Source organism: Trichinella spiralis (assembly GCF_000181795.1).
Source record: "Trichinella spiralis strain ISS 195 chromosome Unknown Scfld2, whole genome shotgun sequence".
Lineage (NCBI taxonomy): Eukaryota > Metazoa > Nematoda > Enoplea > Trichinellida > Trichinellidae > Trichinella > Trichinella spiralis.
In genome coordinates, this window is record NW_003526941.1 from 7407337 (window position 1) to 7421999 (window position 14663).

Consider the following 14663-nt stretch of genomic DNA (forward strand, 5'->3'; position numbering starts at 1 on the left):
ATAGCACCAAGAATTCATACTAAAAACCCATATTCTTTTCTACCTTTCTGGGAAAGCTTCTAAAACATTCTGCAGTGAATAGCCTGATTTTGAGGAATTTTCAAATTCTGAGCTAAAATATTTATTTGACCATTAGCTGCGTCAATTCTGCTGACATTACATTCTGCATGAACGTAGTTCTTCAATTTCCTTTTCAAAATCAGAGCTGAAAAAAAATATATATAATAATTACAATTAATACAGTTATGTGTTCATGAAAAAGGAGGATGAGAAGAGGCAAACAAAATATTTGTTATGTAGCACAATGCTTACCTCTTTTGCTGTGCTTCTTGTAATGTATTGTTCAATTGGTTTTCCAATTCTTGTAGTCGTTTTCTCAAATCTGTTTCTCGATCTTCCGCTCGATAAGCTTCTTCACTGTAAGTTTGCTCAAGTTCAACTAAATGCGATTTCAACCTTTCCACTTCTGAAAACGAACGTCGTTTTGTCTCTTCCAAAAATGTCACCTTAAAACAAAAAAGTAGAATTACCAAAAATGCTAGATAACAGACTAACAAACAAACAAGTAAATAAACACAATTTTACTTGTTCTTGTAAATGTTCACTGTGCAACCTTACAGCCGCTAGCTCTGCTGTTGCACGATCTTTCGCTTGTATGGCCATATTGAGCTGTTCGTCAACATTTTTGGTTAATCTTTCAATTGTTGCATCCTTTTCTGCTAATTGTTGATTGAACCGTTTTACTGTTGCCGATTCTTCTTCATTTCTGTTCAACGCTTGTTGTTGCGCTTGTTGCTCTTTCCATGCTTCGAAAGTTGCCATAGCATTCTGCAATTCTTGATGATAATGTACACTTTCTTCGTGCTTTTGATTAATCAACAGGATCAGTTCTTGTTTTTCCGCTTCAAGAGTCGAAATTAGCTGCTTAAGCTGTTCCGTAGATGCAACGGTCGATGCACTGTTGTCTGACAGTTGGTTTCTCAGTTGTGCATTTTCTTCGGCCAATTCCATCGCTGTCCTTTTGCAATTGTTCAATTCCATTTGAACATTTTGCAATTGTGCGGCTGAATTTGTCTCATTTTCGATCATCTTCTGGCCCAGTGCAGCAATTTCCGCTTGCAATTCTTCTACAACTTTGTTCGAATATTCTTCAGTTTGCAACAATTTATCCAAAACTTCACAATAGGAACGTTTCGCTTCCACTTCTGCATACTGCAGTTGTTGTATCAATTGTTCTTGTGATTCTTGGATTTGTTCATTTTGCTCATTTTTGAAGTCGAAATGACCAACTGATATTGTTGATTTGCAACGTCGACATGACGGCAGATGAATAAAACATCTCTTTCGTTTTTCGACATCGCAACAATAATAATTATCTTTATAATTTGCAATATCTTCAAATGAATGCGAATACTGCAGAGTATTATTATTATTATTGGGGTAATTATTGTTCGACAGCGATTGTATTGCATCTGCAGTTTCTTTGCCAATGAAATAACGATACCGTGCGATAAGTTTGTCCATGATGTGCAGTCGGCGTGACTGGCTCTCATCTCGACTGAGCAGAAATTTCACAAGCCCACCAAAGCTAACAGCACTGTTCGTCGAAGCTTCCTTTTCGAGCTTTTCCTGTTCGGCTTGTTGCAGTTGTTGGATCACCACCGAAAACTGTTCATCACGTTCGTGCAAACGCTGCAGCAGGGAATTTTGATTCCGCTTTACCAGATCAGCCAGTCGTTCCAACGTCAGCTCAGCGATATCTGCTTTCGAGCCGTTGTCGATCATTATTTCTTGCAATTTGTCAAAGCACGTCGAATTCATACACTGCAACTGTTCAATAGTCGCCCGCATCTCGACTATAGTATTATTATACTGGGCGTTAGTTGCAGTTTGTTGGGCGTGTTTTTGTTGTTCTTCGGTCCAAGCTTGTTTCATTTGCTCGAATTCGACGGTCAGATTTTCGAGCATCAGTTTGGCATTTTCATTCTCTTCGGCACAGCGTTCATGTTTCCCCTGCAACTCGGTTAATTGCATCTTCAAAATGCGCATGTGCTCTTCGAGCTGTTCGTTGATATCGAATAAGCTGGTCTTCTCTTTCGACTCCGTTTGAAGGCGATTTTTCAAATTATCCACCGTCATTTGAAGGCTTTTATTCTCTTCCACTAGTGATTGCTGTTCAGCTTTCAGTTTTCCAAGCTCGTCGCTTATTACCTGATTTTGATCACGGTACTCGTCGCAAATTTTCGCCAGTGATTCTTTCGCCTGAACGGCAACAAGTAATAATAATAATAATGAATGATGAAATATTTTACTCATTTTTCAAACAAAACAAAAATCAGAAACAGTATTCACCATAAGCACTTGAGCCATCGCTTCCTGATGCTCTGCGTAGAGTTCTTCCAATGCTTGATCACGTTCTTCTTGCAAACGGCTTATTTCCACTCGCCAGTGCTTCTCCCTTTCATCACTTTCATTAACACTACCAACACTCTCCTCCTCTGATTGCTTGGCCAATTGTTCGACTGGGCACCGCTCTGAACAACAGAATATACTGCTATTACTACTACTACTACTACTATTACTACTAATTACTGTTGCTACTACAACCACTTACTACTACCACAAATAATAATAATGTTTCCCCAATTCATATTTAAACAAATTGCTTTCTTTTACCTGGCGTACTACTACTGATGCTTCGTTGTTTCGATAACGGATCATTTTTATTCATCCATTCTTCAGTATCTCCTGCAAAAGAAAGCAGAACAGATGAGATCGAAAATACAATTTCCAATTTGTACCCCAATCATTTTCCCACAGATCTACTGTACGTTCTGCTTCGGGACATGTTTCAACGTTCGTTCGTTCGTTCCGCAATACTTCCAGTTCCGTGCAAAGTTTCTGAAACAGTGTGTGTACACACGCTCATATATTATCCACATGTATATATGTATATATAGGTTAGCTGCACAAGCTTACTTCGATTTCACGCTTCGCTTCTTCTAATTCAGTTGTAGCTGCTGATGTAGTGTTCCTTTCTGCCTATAACAGAAAAAATATATTCCAAGATGTTGTGAGAAAATTAGTCATTCACAGTGATTAGTGAAAAAATCATTATAAGTTTAAAATTAAAATTTTGTTGAAACATGAATAATAACATGTGGATAAAAACATAAAGTGAGAAAAATTATGAAAGCTTACTTTCTCCTCATTTGTTTTAGCAAGTTCTTTCCAATGTGCGCATTCATCTTGCAATTGCTTAATTTCATCGGTTAACTTGCGAACATCCAAATTACTGCCATTAGACGAAAATGGAATTTCCTCTTTCGCAGGTTTTTCTACTAAACGATGTTCAGAAAATTCAGTGCACAGATCATTCACATTGTCAACTGATGAATCTTTCCAATTCCAGTCATCAGGTTCCAAATCACCTTTCTCAGAATCGTCCCAGCAAGTGACAGATTGCTTAAGAGAAAACAAAAGCCAAAAATTTATTTCAAAAATAAAACAAATCAGCTATGCTATTGAGCCTATAGTCGTGTAGTGAAATTCGGTTTTGTTTACTTGATTTTCTTCTGCTGCTTTCCAATTTTCGTCTCGTAAACGCTGTCTCAGATGTTCAACCTATGACAAGTAATCAGCAATAAAAAAAATCAAGTGCATGCAATTAAGGAAAAAAATTATTTAAAAACAAAAACGAAAGTGCAGAAATGAATGTCAAGCTATTTTATAAATCTTAGAACTTCATCAACATTTCATCTCAATGTATGTGAAATAAGATATGACATGTCGGAATATGAGGAAAATGTATATATTTTCTCTTTTAGCGTACAAATATCAGCCTTAATGTTGAGGACATTAAATGAATTAAATCACATCCGTGTGATTTGAAAAATTCCTTTCAAAAATATACAATGGAAAACTGCAATTAACTGCAGTCAACTCTAATGCTGGTTTGAAAAATCGTCATTTATGTTGTTGTTATATTTCTATTAGAAGAATAACTTGAAACTAGACTGTTGTTTTTCCATTTCTTTTTAAATGTTTCTTGCACATTTTGAAAATTTCCTATTCCAAAAATTTCAAATCATACTGCTTCGTCGAATAATTTTAATTTTGTTTTTAATGATGCAATTATGATAATACCATATTTTTATGAATCATAAATAAGCGTAATATTGAAAACAGAACTACGCCATGTGTATTTAATTACAAAAGTAAGCATTGCTAATAACACAAATTCGATTTATATTACAAATGTTCGATTTGTTTTGCACAATGCTCCACATGTTAAGAACTGAAAGATTTTCAGGTATGAATTTTCCACTGTGCAAATTTTACTTTTACTTTATTTCCTGTTTATCACTAACAGCATTCTTTGATATAAATGTTGTACAAATTAAAGTTGTCAGTCAACTATATTTTTGTAAATGCTGCCATAATGCAGTCAGCTTTACAGTACAAACAGGTGATTACGACTAATGTAATTATTGTCGTCTCAACATCTATAATCAATCAAATGCGTTGCGGTAATGTTCAAAATTATGCTGTTCATTTGATGTTAATTTATTAAAAAAACACAAATATATATGCACATGTATAATTTTTAGTTTGCACATATGCATCTCATTTATGATAAAATATAAATGCAGTTACTTATAGTTATTATTACAGCACAACTAGATGCATTTCATTATAACAAAAAATAATATCACAGTTCCGTCATTTTGAAAGCTCAATAAATAAAATTCTATACTAAATTTTTCTGGTTATGAAGTAAATAATCATTCAAAATAATATTGCGAATGTGATAGCATCTTACTTCTTTGGATCTTGATGCAAGTTCTTGCTCTAGATGAAAAATTCTATTTTTGGCCGTAGTCAGCTCAGCATTTGAATCTATAAAATAAAAATACATTGTTTATCATTTAAAGTTTTATCTTACTAAGAATTCTGTGCTAGAACAGCTGCAACAGATTTTACATTTCCATTTTGTAACTTTAATCAGACTAATAGTATAATATTAAAATTAAAGAAGTCGGCGTGGATACCATTCGACATTATGCATGTGTGGTAAATATTTACAGTTAGAGGAGAAAGACGTATAGAAAGTTAAGCCGATCTGAGAAGACTGCAACTACCTCGTTCTTGCGCAACGTCTTGTAAAACTTCTGTTGTGAATTCGGTGAGCTGGTTTTTTATTGTTGACAACGAGGTCAGCCCTTGCTTTAACCAGGAGTGACTAGCCATCAATTTTAATATACAACATAATCGAGGATTAAAAAACAAAATATGGGTACCTGTTACCGTATGATATATTTTCAGGTGCATTTATACTACAGTATGCAGTGGATGCCAAGGTCACTGATGTTCCACCTGATTTAGATTAGTGCTATTGCTGTTCAGCTGGCACTTTTACGGATTGTTTCTTGTTTCCAAAGCTAGCAGAACACTGTGCTTTGTTTTAAAAAGTGAAATATTGCAGAAAAATAGCATTTAATTTTTTTGTTAAATTTTTAAATGGCCGAAAACGCTGAAGCAGGTGAAAAATATGGCGAGCTTATTGTCCTCGGGTATGGTTTTTTTTTCTTTTATTGTAAACGTTTGTGATTGTTTTATTTCTATTTTTCTTCTTGTGAGAAATGCTAACTTTAAATGTTGGTTGCGATTTGCTAACTGCATTTTCAGCTGTTTGCTAGAAAAGCAAATATTTTGCGTCATTAAGTGATTTGAAATAATTTACTGCATTATTATCTTTTATCTGAACGAGAAGTTATGATGCATTTCAAAATCTCTGTTTTTAAAATATTTATTAGTGTTCCGAGAAGAACTGTGTAAACTTATATAGCATGTGTTTTTAATCATCGTAATTTCTTACAGATATAATGGATTGAATGCAATGATGAAAAATCGTGCTTGTCGAAGTAAATTTGAGCTCTTGAAACGTGATACGCCAAATGGAATAGCAAAATCAAGGCATTATGTTGTCGGCAATGCTCGCCACTACCAACAAAAAAAGAGGCTTCACTCGGTCATGTATACATTGAATCGTCATGAAATGGTCGTGGTTGAATATGTACCGGATAATAAAACAGACATGTTTCAAGTAAAAAATTTTTTTAAATAAAATGCATGAATGAAAAGTGCTATGATATGCGATTTTTATTATTGTAAGTTCATTTAGTGGCTTTTCTAGCAATTATTTTTAACAGTGCAATTATATATATTTTTTTATTGTTGAATTAGTTTCAATTTTTAGAAACTGGTTTCAGTACTATTGTTCAAATAATAAATTTCATTATTATTACATTATAAATTAATATGTGACATCAGCGATATTTTTAAGCTGAAATTATTTTTGGATTTATACATGTAGGTAGGTTTACATTTCCGTTTAAATTCCATCTCATTTTTTAGAGTAGCAATAAAATTTTACTGTATTTTACAGTATTTTTGCGTAATCAAGATCAAAATACAACTGAGGTCGAAATAATTTAGTTTTAATTACAGTTGTTTTTTGAGTTAGTTGTTTTATGATAGATGTTGCGATTTTTTACCTTGTTGTAGTTTTGATTGATTTTGCTTTACTTAATGTAATTTTATGATAATGATTTATAATTTTGCTTCTGTTTAGTAGTTGGCTTCTGTTTCGTTATATTAAGTTCTGTTTTGATTTTTCTTCTATTAATTGTTCATATTTAAGATTGGGCGGTCAAGTGAAGAACAAATTGACTTTACAGTAATGGATACATGGTTGGGCCGTTCTTTTTTGAATTCTGGAATAAGAAATGGTGACAACCCACCACAGAGTACTATTAGTCGTTATGCATGCCGCATTTTGATTCACCGAAAACCTCCTTACGAAGCACGTGTTTACGCTGCTGGTTTTGACTCATGTAGAAACATATTTTTAGGGGTCTGTATTTATTATTGTTTTTTTGAAATTGCTTTAAATTTGCTGTAAAATGTTTTTGTAAACATTTTGTTTTAAGGAAAGGGCGACAAAGTGGCGAAAGGAATCCGGAGAATTAGATGGCTTGACAACGAATGGTATTTTAATTTTGCATCCACAAAAATCTCCTGGTAAATCATTTCATTCTCTATTTAAGTGCATATATTACTTATAATTTATTTTGTAAGAATCCTCTCTCTATGCTTGGTATGAAGTTTCTGTTGATGGTGATCTATTCGCGTTGCGGCCCACTCGTTCTACGCCTCACCGTGGCGAGAAAGTAGAGACACAGAGCAACGTACTTCAAGATGGAACGTTGATTGATCTTTGTGGTGCCACTCTTTTGTACAGGACGGCATACGGGCTTTCTGAATCTCCGGTAATGAATTTTTTCTGTCTAATTTCAAACTGTAATTTTCAAACTTATTTTTATTAATTTTGTTTTTTTCCAGACTTCTGCTGAACTGGATAGTATTTTGAATCAGTTGAACGCTGGCCGTCCGCAGTGTCCCGTAAATTTAAATACTTTGATTATACCAAAACAGAAAAGTGTGCTCCCGGATTCACCGGAGAAGCAACCTTACGTATATTTGACTTGTGGTCATGTACAAGGGTATCATTCCTGGGGTCACAGCAGTGAAACATTAATGCACATTTGTCCTATCTGCAAAACGGAGGTATGTATGTAAATATTAATAAATAAATAATTAATTAACTATATATATTCTCGAAACATTTTTCATTTTAGTCGAGTGATATTGTACAGCTTTGTATGGGCATGGAACCTGCATTCCATTTAGATTCAGGAAAGCTGGATCATGCATTTATTCCTTGTGGTCACATGGCTTCTAGTAAAACCGTTAGGTTAGATTGCATTGTTGAAAAATATTTCATTTTGTATTTTATAGTGGAATGCTAAAAACTTGAAAATATTTGTTATTTCTTTAGATACTGGTCTCGCATTCCTCTGCCGCATGGAACAAGCAGCTTTCACCCCGTTTGTCCATTTTGCACTGTGTTGTTATCTCCAAAGAAACCGTTTGTGAAACTAATTTTTCAGGATAATTGCTTTTAAATTACACAGTGACTTTTGTTTTTCATTCCTGTGTGCGTTTCTTTTTTTATTCAGGGATGCTTTGCTGTTTTTATCGATAATACCTATTTACAGTTTCTGCAGACTGTATTCTAAATTTGAAAATTACTTTTTCCATTTTGAAAATTTAAAATTAAAATAAAGTCATCAGGTTTGTATTTTAAGAAAATTTATAATTTTAATTTACAGCACATTTCATAAAGAACAGTATATAATCTCAGTTAAAAGTTGTAATTATTGCTTATAGGTCAAATGAAGATAAATTATTAGAATTCCACAAAAGTGTTGATTTGAAGCAGTCACCAATTTTAATTATTTTTCGATATAATATTATTCTTCGAAGCCGAAATAATTGGCACGCAGTGCTACGCACACCCCGGGATTAAATAAAGCAGATTCAGACAAATGCTTATCAGGCAGTTTTCCAAATGGGAAAGCTAATGCCTTGATAAACATATCCGGGTATGACATGTTTAAATAAATTTACTACTTCTGTGGAATTCGGCATTTGCATTAGCCCTTGTTCGCGTTTGAAGAATTCGTATATTGGTACATCAGAATTGCATACGCCAAGACCTTTTGCAGTATAACCCAAAATACCTTTATCGTGGTATCCTTCAGCCAGGCGAATGTTGCGCAACAATGGATCTGTCATATAATAGTCAGATCTGAATATCGGGCTGTAGATATGATAAATTGGCACCAAATGTTTGCATTCTGGATCTTTACTGTCATTCGCAATTCTGCCGATTACACCAAGATCTCTGTAACCCATTGTGGTAAGATTTCTTATTTCTTCTTGCTTAATGCTGAAATAGTTAGTTCCCATGGCGCTGTTGTAAAGGCGAGTCAGTGGTACCAGACTCTCTGAAAAATAGACAGCAGTTAGGACTATTAGCTAAATTACATTCAACTTTTAGTGTTAATTTATGCAATTGGTGCAACAGCAAACGTACTCGGCATTGACATTTTGCTTGATGAACCTGGAATTTCCTGGTCACCGCAATCTGCTGGTGCATTCAGGTCCAAGTGGCCTAAACAAAATTGGCACATTTTTTTGAATTATTGTGTATTTTTATTGGATCATTAATTGTTTAAAATTAATTTTTACAGCACAAATTGTTGCTGCACATGCTCTGATTCTGAGGACAAAATGAACACGCTGGAGGTGCGACATAGGGCTGTTTTGTCAGGTCAGCTCTGAAAAATGAAATATATTACTTATTTCACGAACGAAATAATATATATGAATTTTTATTTATTTATTTTTCCTTACTTGATATCATAAGCACAAACTCCAAAATAGTGAGGACCTGGGTCTGGGGAATTCACAACACTCTCGCAGTCCGCTATAGCGCATCCCATTACGGTAGTTTCGAACCACGCAAACTAAAATTATCAAATTGAATTTATTGAATTATGTACTGATTTGTATTTTTGTTCATAAGGAATTGAGTAAGCATAGCTTTCAACTGAGGTAGTTTGTAATTTTTACCTGTATAAAGCTTTCACATGCAACTTTATCATCCATGCAACGAGCTGCTGCATAATCGTATTCATTTGATCCAATATAGAGCTCTTCGACAAATTCTTCCATTGTAAATTCATCATCTGGCTTTAGCCTAAAAGCGTATGCCAATCCATAGGTGGAATTGCCACGAACATGATCTGCTGCTGAGCAGTTGTTTGCTACTTCTCTAGCAAAAGTTTCTAATTGTGATGACCATCCTCTCTAAAAAGTTTACATTTTTTCTGCGGTAAGATTTTGCACTGTAAAAGTCTTCAGCTTACCATGCACCGCATGTTACCACCTTCCAATGAAGATCTGAAAATGTTGTGTTGACCTACAAGTGAACCTCGTTCGGATCTGGTAAAGTTTCTTAATTTTGCGGCTGAAAATGAACATTCCTAAACAACAGCAGTGGCAAAATACAATTGAAACACTACCGAATCCCTGAAGTACAATTGCACCAAAGACCGCTAATATCCATAAGTACAGGCGACTGTTGCGCATGTTTTTGATATTTCCTAGTGTTTGGCAATTAGTCAACGGATGATTCATTTTATATGAGGCATTGTTTATGACTCGTCATCATAGCGGTTTGATTACAATCACAAGCGGGAGCTATTACAGTTAGTTGATAAGCACCGATAAACAATCCAATTATACCGTTTACATACTTCACATTTGCAGCCAACTTGATAGGGCATTTGTGTACAAATGTGTTGTAATTGTTTGTTTTTATTGTCCTTTCATTTAGGAAAACAACGGCTGACACTGGTGATAAATTTGCAAAATCATCAGTTTCTACCTCGATTCTATCATTATTGGAAAATATGCGATGCTGCTACTGCTATTGTCAGTTCCAGATTTTGCTTAGGGTTATTTTTCATTGTAAATGCAATTGTTGGTATAGGTGTAGTAGCATATAATAGATTTTTTGTTTTTATTAAGAGTTAAATATCCATACTGATATTTAGAGGAAGTCAAGTTATCCTAAAAAATGCTCAGTGAAATATTGACCATTGAGTATTTTTGCATTTCAAGAATATTTTTCAGATGTCTTCAGTTTAAATGTTGTTAATTTACTGGTAAGATGAGTTGGATAAAATTGTTTAGTACTTTAATACACTCTTTAGCAATAGAATGGGCCGGCTTGTTGCTTTCAACTTTTCAGTTAACTTTTATGATTGAAAAGCTGAAGACTCATTTCAAAATTTGGACAAGGAGACAAAATTTAAATGTGTAACCGTGTTCAAACGACAACTAAATTATGCCGTATCAGGCGGTTTGTGATAAATTTCAAAATTATGCTTAATTGAAGTTGGATAATGTGCAAATAAACTTGCATATATTTATTTTTATTTATTTATTTATTTACATGTGTTTATATATATATCATTTACAAGATGTTGATTTTTCAGTTTTCCATGAAATTGTTTTTCATACGTAAATTCAAAGCATGCTAGATGGCATCGTTGATGATATTCAGATGGACAAATCAAGTATATTGATGATAAATGATTTTTCAAAGAAGCCCATTTTGGCATGAAACTTTTATGAGCACCATGTTATAATTACAATGAAAATGTTTTATTTTATTTTAAAGTAGTATGATTTTTTGTTTAAAGTGCTTTAAAATTTCTCCTTTAAAATGCCATTAACGCCAAGCTGAGCTGAAGTGAAATTGTTCATTTGGTTGTGTTCACCGTTGCCGTGTGGTATTCGTTGTTGTTGCGTTTACATCTGCTTTTTTGCCCTAAATTGACAATGCCTATTGACTACTCCAAGTGGAAGGATATTGAAGTATCCGACGATGAGGATGATCTGTCGCCGCATTTTGAGAAGAACGCATTTTTTGAAATGCGTCATCGTGAACGGATTAATCGAATGGAAGAGGAGAAGCAGTATGATGATATGATTGAAGAGAAGTATAAAAGTGTTTCGATGGAGTTGGAAAAGTTGAAAGAGCAGCAACAGCAAGATGGTAGTTGCGAAACTGAAGAAGAAATGAAAAGAAATAAAGAAAAAGAAGAAGAACTACAATTTGAGTTGAAAGAGTTGCAGCTTTGCAAGGAGGAAATAGCTGAACGGCAAAGAAAAGCTAAATGGAATGTTGATACCATTTCGCGACCAGGTTTCGAACGAACATGCATCAGCACAGCGTCCAGTGGTGAAGTGGAAGTGGATTTCAACGAAGCAGAGAATGATGCTTTGTTCAACTTTTCATTAATGCATGAATTTGACGACTCCATGCGGATACTGATGCGGTATCCTCGTCTTTGCGATCAAAGAGCGTTGAAATTTTTGACCAATCAAATGGTCGTCTCTGGAGTGAACGGCATGAACAAATTAGCCGAAGACATTGCTCATCAGCGTGTTTTGTTAAGCTGCTTGTTGCATAATGCGAAAATGAAAAATGCGCACCCAAAAGACCGTTCGTATATTGCTGAATTTTTCACCTGCTTGAAAGAATGTCCACGTACAAAGGCCACATTCAATGCTGACGTCCGACATTGCATTGAGGAGTTGAAGGATGAAATGGAGCGAATCAGAAACTCTGTTGATGAGCAACAACTTGATGCCAAGACGGCTCAGCAGCATGTTTTGGAATCTATGCCGTCAATTCTACGCAAGTCTTTTTTAAACCGAGATTACGGTATGTTGAAAGAAGCTGCAGGTGCAATTGGCTTAAAGCTGTTTCAGTTTCATCTCAATCGAGCAATTAGCGTTGGCCTGTGGCGTGAGGGTCATTCTGATCCAACGTGCCAAACTCCACCGGACGATTCGTCATAATGAGTTGTTTAACCAAGTAAAAAGAAATATTTCTTCGACATTATTTTCCCTTATCTCAAGTTTATTTATTTTCAAATGCATTTGCAATGATATTCAATTTCTTCTGCTTACCTACGTATCAATTATTTAGTGTAACATAACTATTCATTACTATTAATTGTATAACATTTGTTCAATATTTGTTTCTTTAACAGCTAGCTGATTGATCTTCAAACATGCAATTTCTATTTGCTTAGTACTGAATTTGAGGTTTTGAATTTTCATCTCAATGTCTTAAATTATTTCAATATATGAAAACTGTTCTCTAAAATATTCTATCATTGTTAGAATAAGAATAAATTCACTATAAAAGTAAATTATTAAAATATAATTCTTGTATATTTATTTACTTCTATTTACATTGCTTTTGAATTCGACATAGCAGTGGATTATTCTGTAATATTAATTTGCGAATAATATTCTGCAGTAACGCCTAAATTTCATAATTGCTTCAACCGACGGCATCTTAGTAAGTATGTCCCTAATTAACACACACACGCGCGCGCACAACAAATTTGCATACTCTTTGCAATGAAATAAAGCGTATTTGTTCAAATGCATAAATTCCTTTCTTCTTTTGCTTCCAATACGTTTTGCAAACCACGCGACACGCTTTTCTATTATAGCAAATAGCAAGAACAATACTATCCAATTGCAGCAACAACAGCAACAGCACTGATCTAAAAACAGGCGATTTACTTCCAAAAAAGACTGAACCAAATCTAATTGCGGTATTTCTTGATTTTTTCAATTTGTTTGCTTTTCAGTCATTTCATTCACTTCTGTTGAATTACCATAAACTGCTATAACACTTGTATTACTTTATCAGTGTTCTACTTCTTAAAATTTACATGCGCAATTAATTGTTTGCCCAAATCAACCTATGTCTAATAAACGGTAGATACATGGTCGCGCGAGGTAGCGGTTATTGTAGCACATAGTGCAAGATGGTTTGTATAGTGCAAGTGCAAGCTAGTACAATTTAATGATGGGAAAATATAAAATTAAAATTTCTGGAAAAATAAAAGAACCTGTCCATCATATGAATAATTATGACACAAAGTTCTTATCAGAAAAAATTAGAAAAAACAGCAACGAACATGCTGCCACTGTATCTCCCTGTGTCATGTTGTGATATCTCATCATTTTTCTGAAAATTTATTTTTAGAATACCTATTAAAAAGAACAATATATGAACGACTACATATAAGTAGCTGGAATTTGAAGCACTGGTTATGAAAGTAAAGCACTTCAAATGAATCTTTTTTTGGGAAAACATCATTTCGTTATCTGTTTTATCATTCTCATCTTTGTATATCATAGCACACTTTCTATTCAATTGAAATTGATGCTCAGTTGGGAAAGTTACGTTTAACACAAGGCGACAATATAAGTTGCAGAAACATTGCCATCAAATCGAACTCCATTTATAGAACATTCAAATAAACTGTAATAGTGCAAAAAGCAACTCGGTTTGAAATGAGGATAAAATCTTCCATTCGTTAGTTCCCTACTAGGTTATTTCATTTATTCGACCAGTAGAATTGAATTTCTCAATCTGTTGCTGTCAACATTTATTAATACGCGACTGTCTATCGTATGACTTGGATATGTTTGATATCATGAAAAAAACAATCATTTCATTGATTTCTATGCTGTTCATGATCCTAATTATTTATAGAGCTTCTCAACGATACCAAGAATGCAGTTGTTTGAATCAGTTTTTGTTCAGGTCATCATACTCAATTGACGCTTATGCAAATGGCTTTGAATGTTGTTTTTTGTCAAAAAGATTCTTCGCAAATTGTGAAAATAAAGTAAAATAACAAATTATGACAAACTAATTCACCCATGCATGGCATTTATTCTAATCTTTCAAGATATATGCATATTAGCTCAGTAGAACAAAGGCCTGCCTCTAGGGAACACAAATGTATTATTGAATTCTTTCTTCATATATGGGAACAGTATTGTACAATAATTTATTACAGAAACTAACAATAATACTCAATTGATTATTTAATGAGATATTTGACAAAATTGCTTGTTAGCAAAGGGGTCATTTACAGAGGGAAATAATGCATGATTCCATGAAAACTATAAACAAAACGTTTTATTTTGAATTTTTCTTATTTCTGTATCATATTTAATCAATTAAATTGAGTAAATAAAAATTTAGATTTCCAAGGGTTTCTGTATTACAAAAGTGAAATTCAGGCACAAATGGTATTGGAATCAGCAACTTTTCCTGGCGGGTATTTGTTCAAATATTTGTATAAATG

At 34.0% G+C, this 14663-nt stretch overlaps 6 protein-coding genes across 6 annotated transcripts; 2 read left to right on the forward strand and 4 right to left on the reverse strand.

The window, feature by feature from the left end:
• Positions 1-312: 312 nt before the first annotated feature.
• Tsp_06688 (putative kunitz/Bovine pancreatic trypsin inhibitor domain protein) lies at positions 313-5250 on the reverse strand (the record flags this gene model as incomplete). The annotated part of the gene is made up of 9 exons (XM_003380481.1): positions 5142-5250; positions 4823-4899; positions 3202-3465; positions 2980-3042; positions 2802-2901; positions 2677-2748; positions 2353-2534; positions 619-2262; positions 313-506 (listed from the first exon to the last, which is right to left on the reverse strand). Coding segments are annotated over exons 1-9 (2705 nt in total), but the record flags the coding sequence as incomplete, so codon positions are not given.
• Positions 5251-5520: 270 nt separating this feature from the next.
• Positions 5521-8246, forward strand: Tsp_06689 (protein pellino). The gene is made up of 9 exons (XM_003380482.1): positions 5521-5573; positions 5881-6106; positions 6704-6916; positions 6993-7083; positions 7141-7331; positions 7405-7629; positions 7701-7811; positions 7901-7990; positions 8235-8246. The coding sequence occupies exons 1-9, from the start codon at positions 5521-5523 to the stop codon at positions 8244-8246; spliced, it is 1212 nt and encodes a 403-aa protein (XP_003380530.1).
• A 129-nt stretch (positions 8247-8375) lies between these two features.
• On the reverse strand, positions 8376-9098 carry Tsp_06690 (conserved hypothetical protein). The gene is made up of 3 exons (XM_003380483.1): positions 9002-9098; positions 8533-8912; positions 8376-8489 (listed from the first exon to the last, which is right to left on the reverse strand). The coding sequence occupies exons 1-3, from the start codon at positions 9096-9098 to the stop codon at positions 8376-8378; spliced, it is 591 nt and encodes a 196-aa protein (XP_003380531.1).
• A 47-nt stretch (positions 9099-9145) lies between these two features.
• Tsp_06691 (conserved hypothetical protein) lies at positions 9146-10059 on the reverse strand. The gene is made up of 5 exons (XM_003380484.1): positions 9993-10059; positions 9837-9937; positions 9541-9777; positions 9322-9434; positions 9146-9245 (listed from the first exon to the last, which is right to left on the reverse strand). The coding sequence occupies exons 1-5, from the start codon at positions 10057-10059 to the stop codon at positions 9146-9148; spliced, it is 618 nt and encodes a 205-aa protein (XP_003380532.1).
• A 1257-nt stretch (positions 10060-11316) lies between these two features.
• Tsp_06692 (Hsp90 co-chaperone Cdc37) lies at positions 11317-12342 on the forward strand. Its single transcript, XM_003380485.1, has 2 exons — positions 11317-11533; positions 11684-12342. The coding sequence occupies exons 1-2, from the start codon at positions 11317-11319 to the stop codon at positions 12340-12342; spliced, it is 876 nt and encodes a 291-aa protein (XP_003380533.1).
• Positions 12343-12495: 153 nt separating this feature from the next.
• Tsp_06693 (hypothetical protein) lies at positions 12496-13527 on the reverse strand. Its single transcript, XM_003380486.1, has 2 exons — positions 13482-13527; positions 12496-12614 (listed from the first exon to the last, which is right to left on the reverse strand). Exons 1-2 carry the CDS (start codon positions 13525-13527, stop codon positions 12496-12498), a joined length of 165 nt encoding a protein of 54 aa, XP_003380534.1.
• Positions 13528-14663: the final 1136 nt, after the last annotated feature.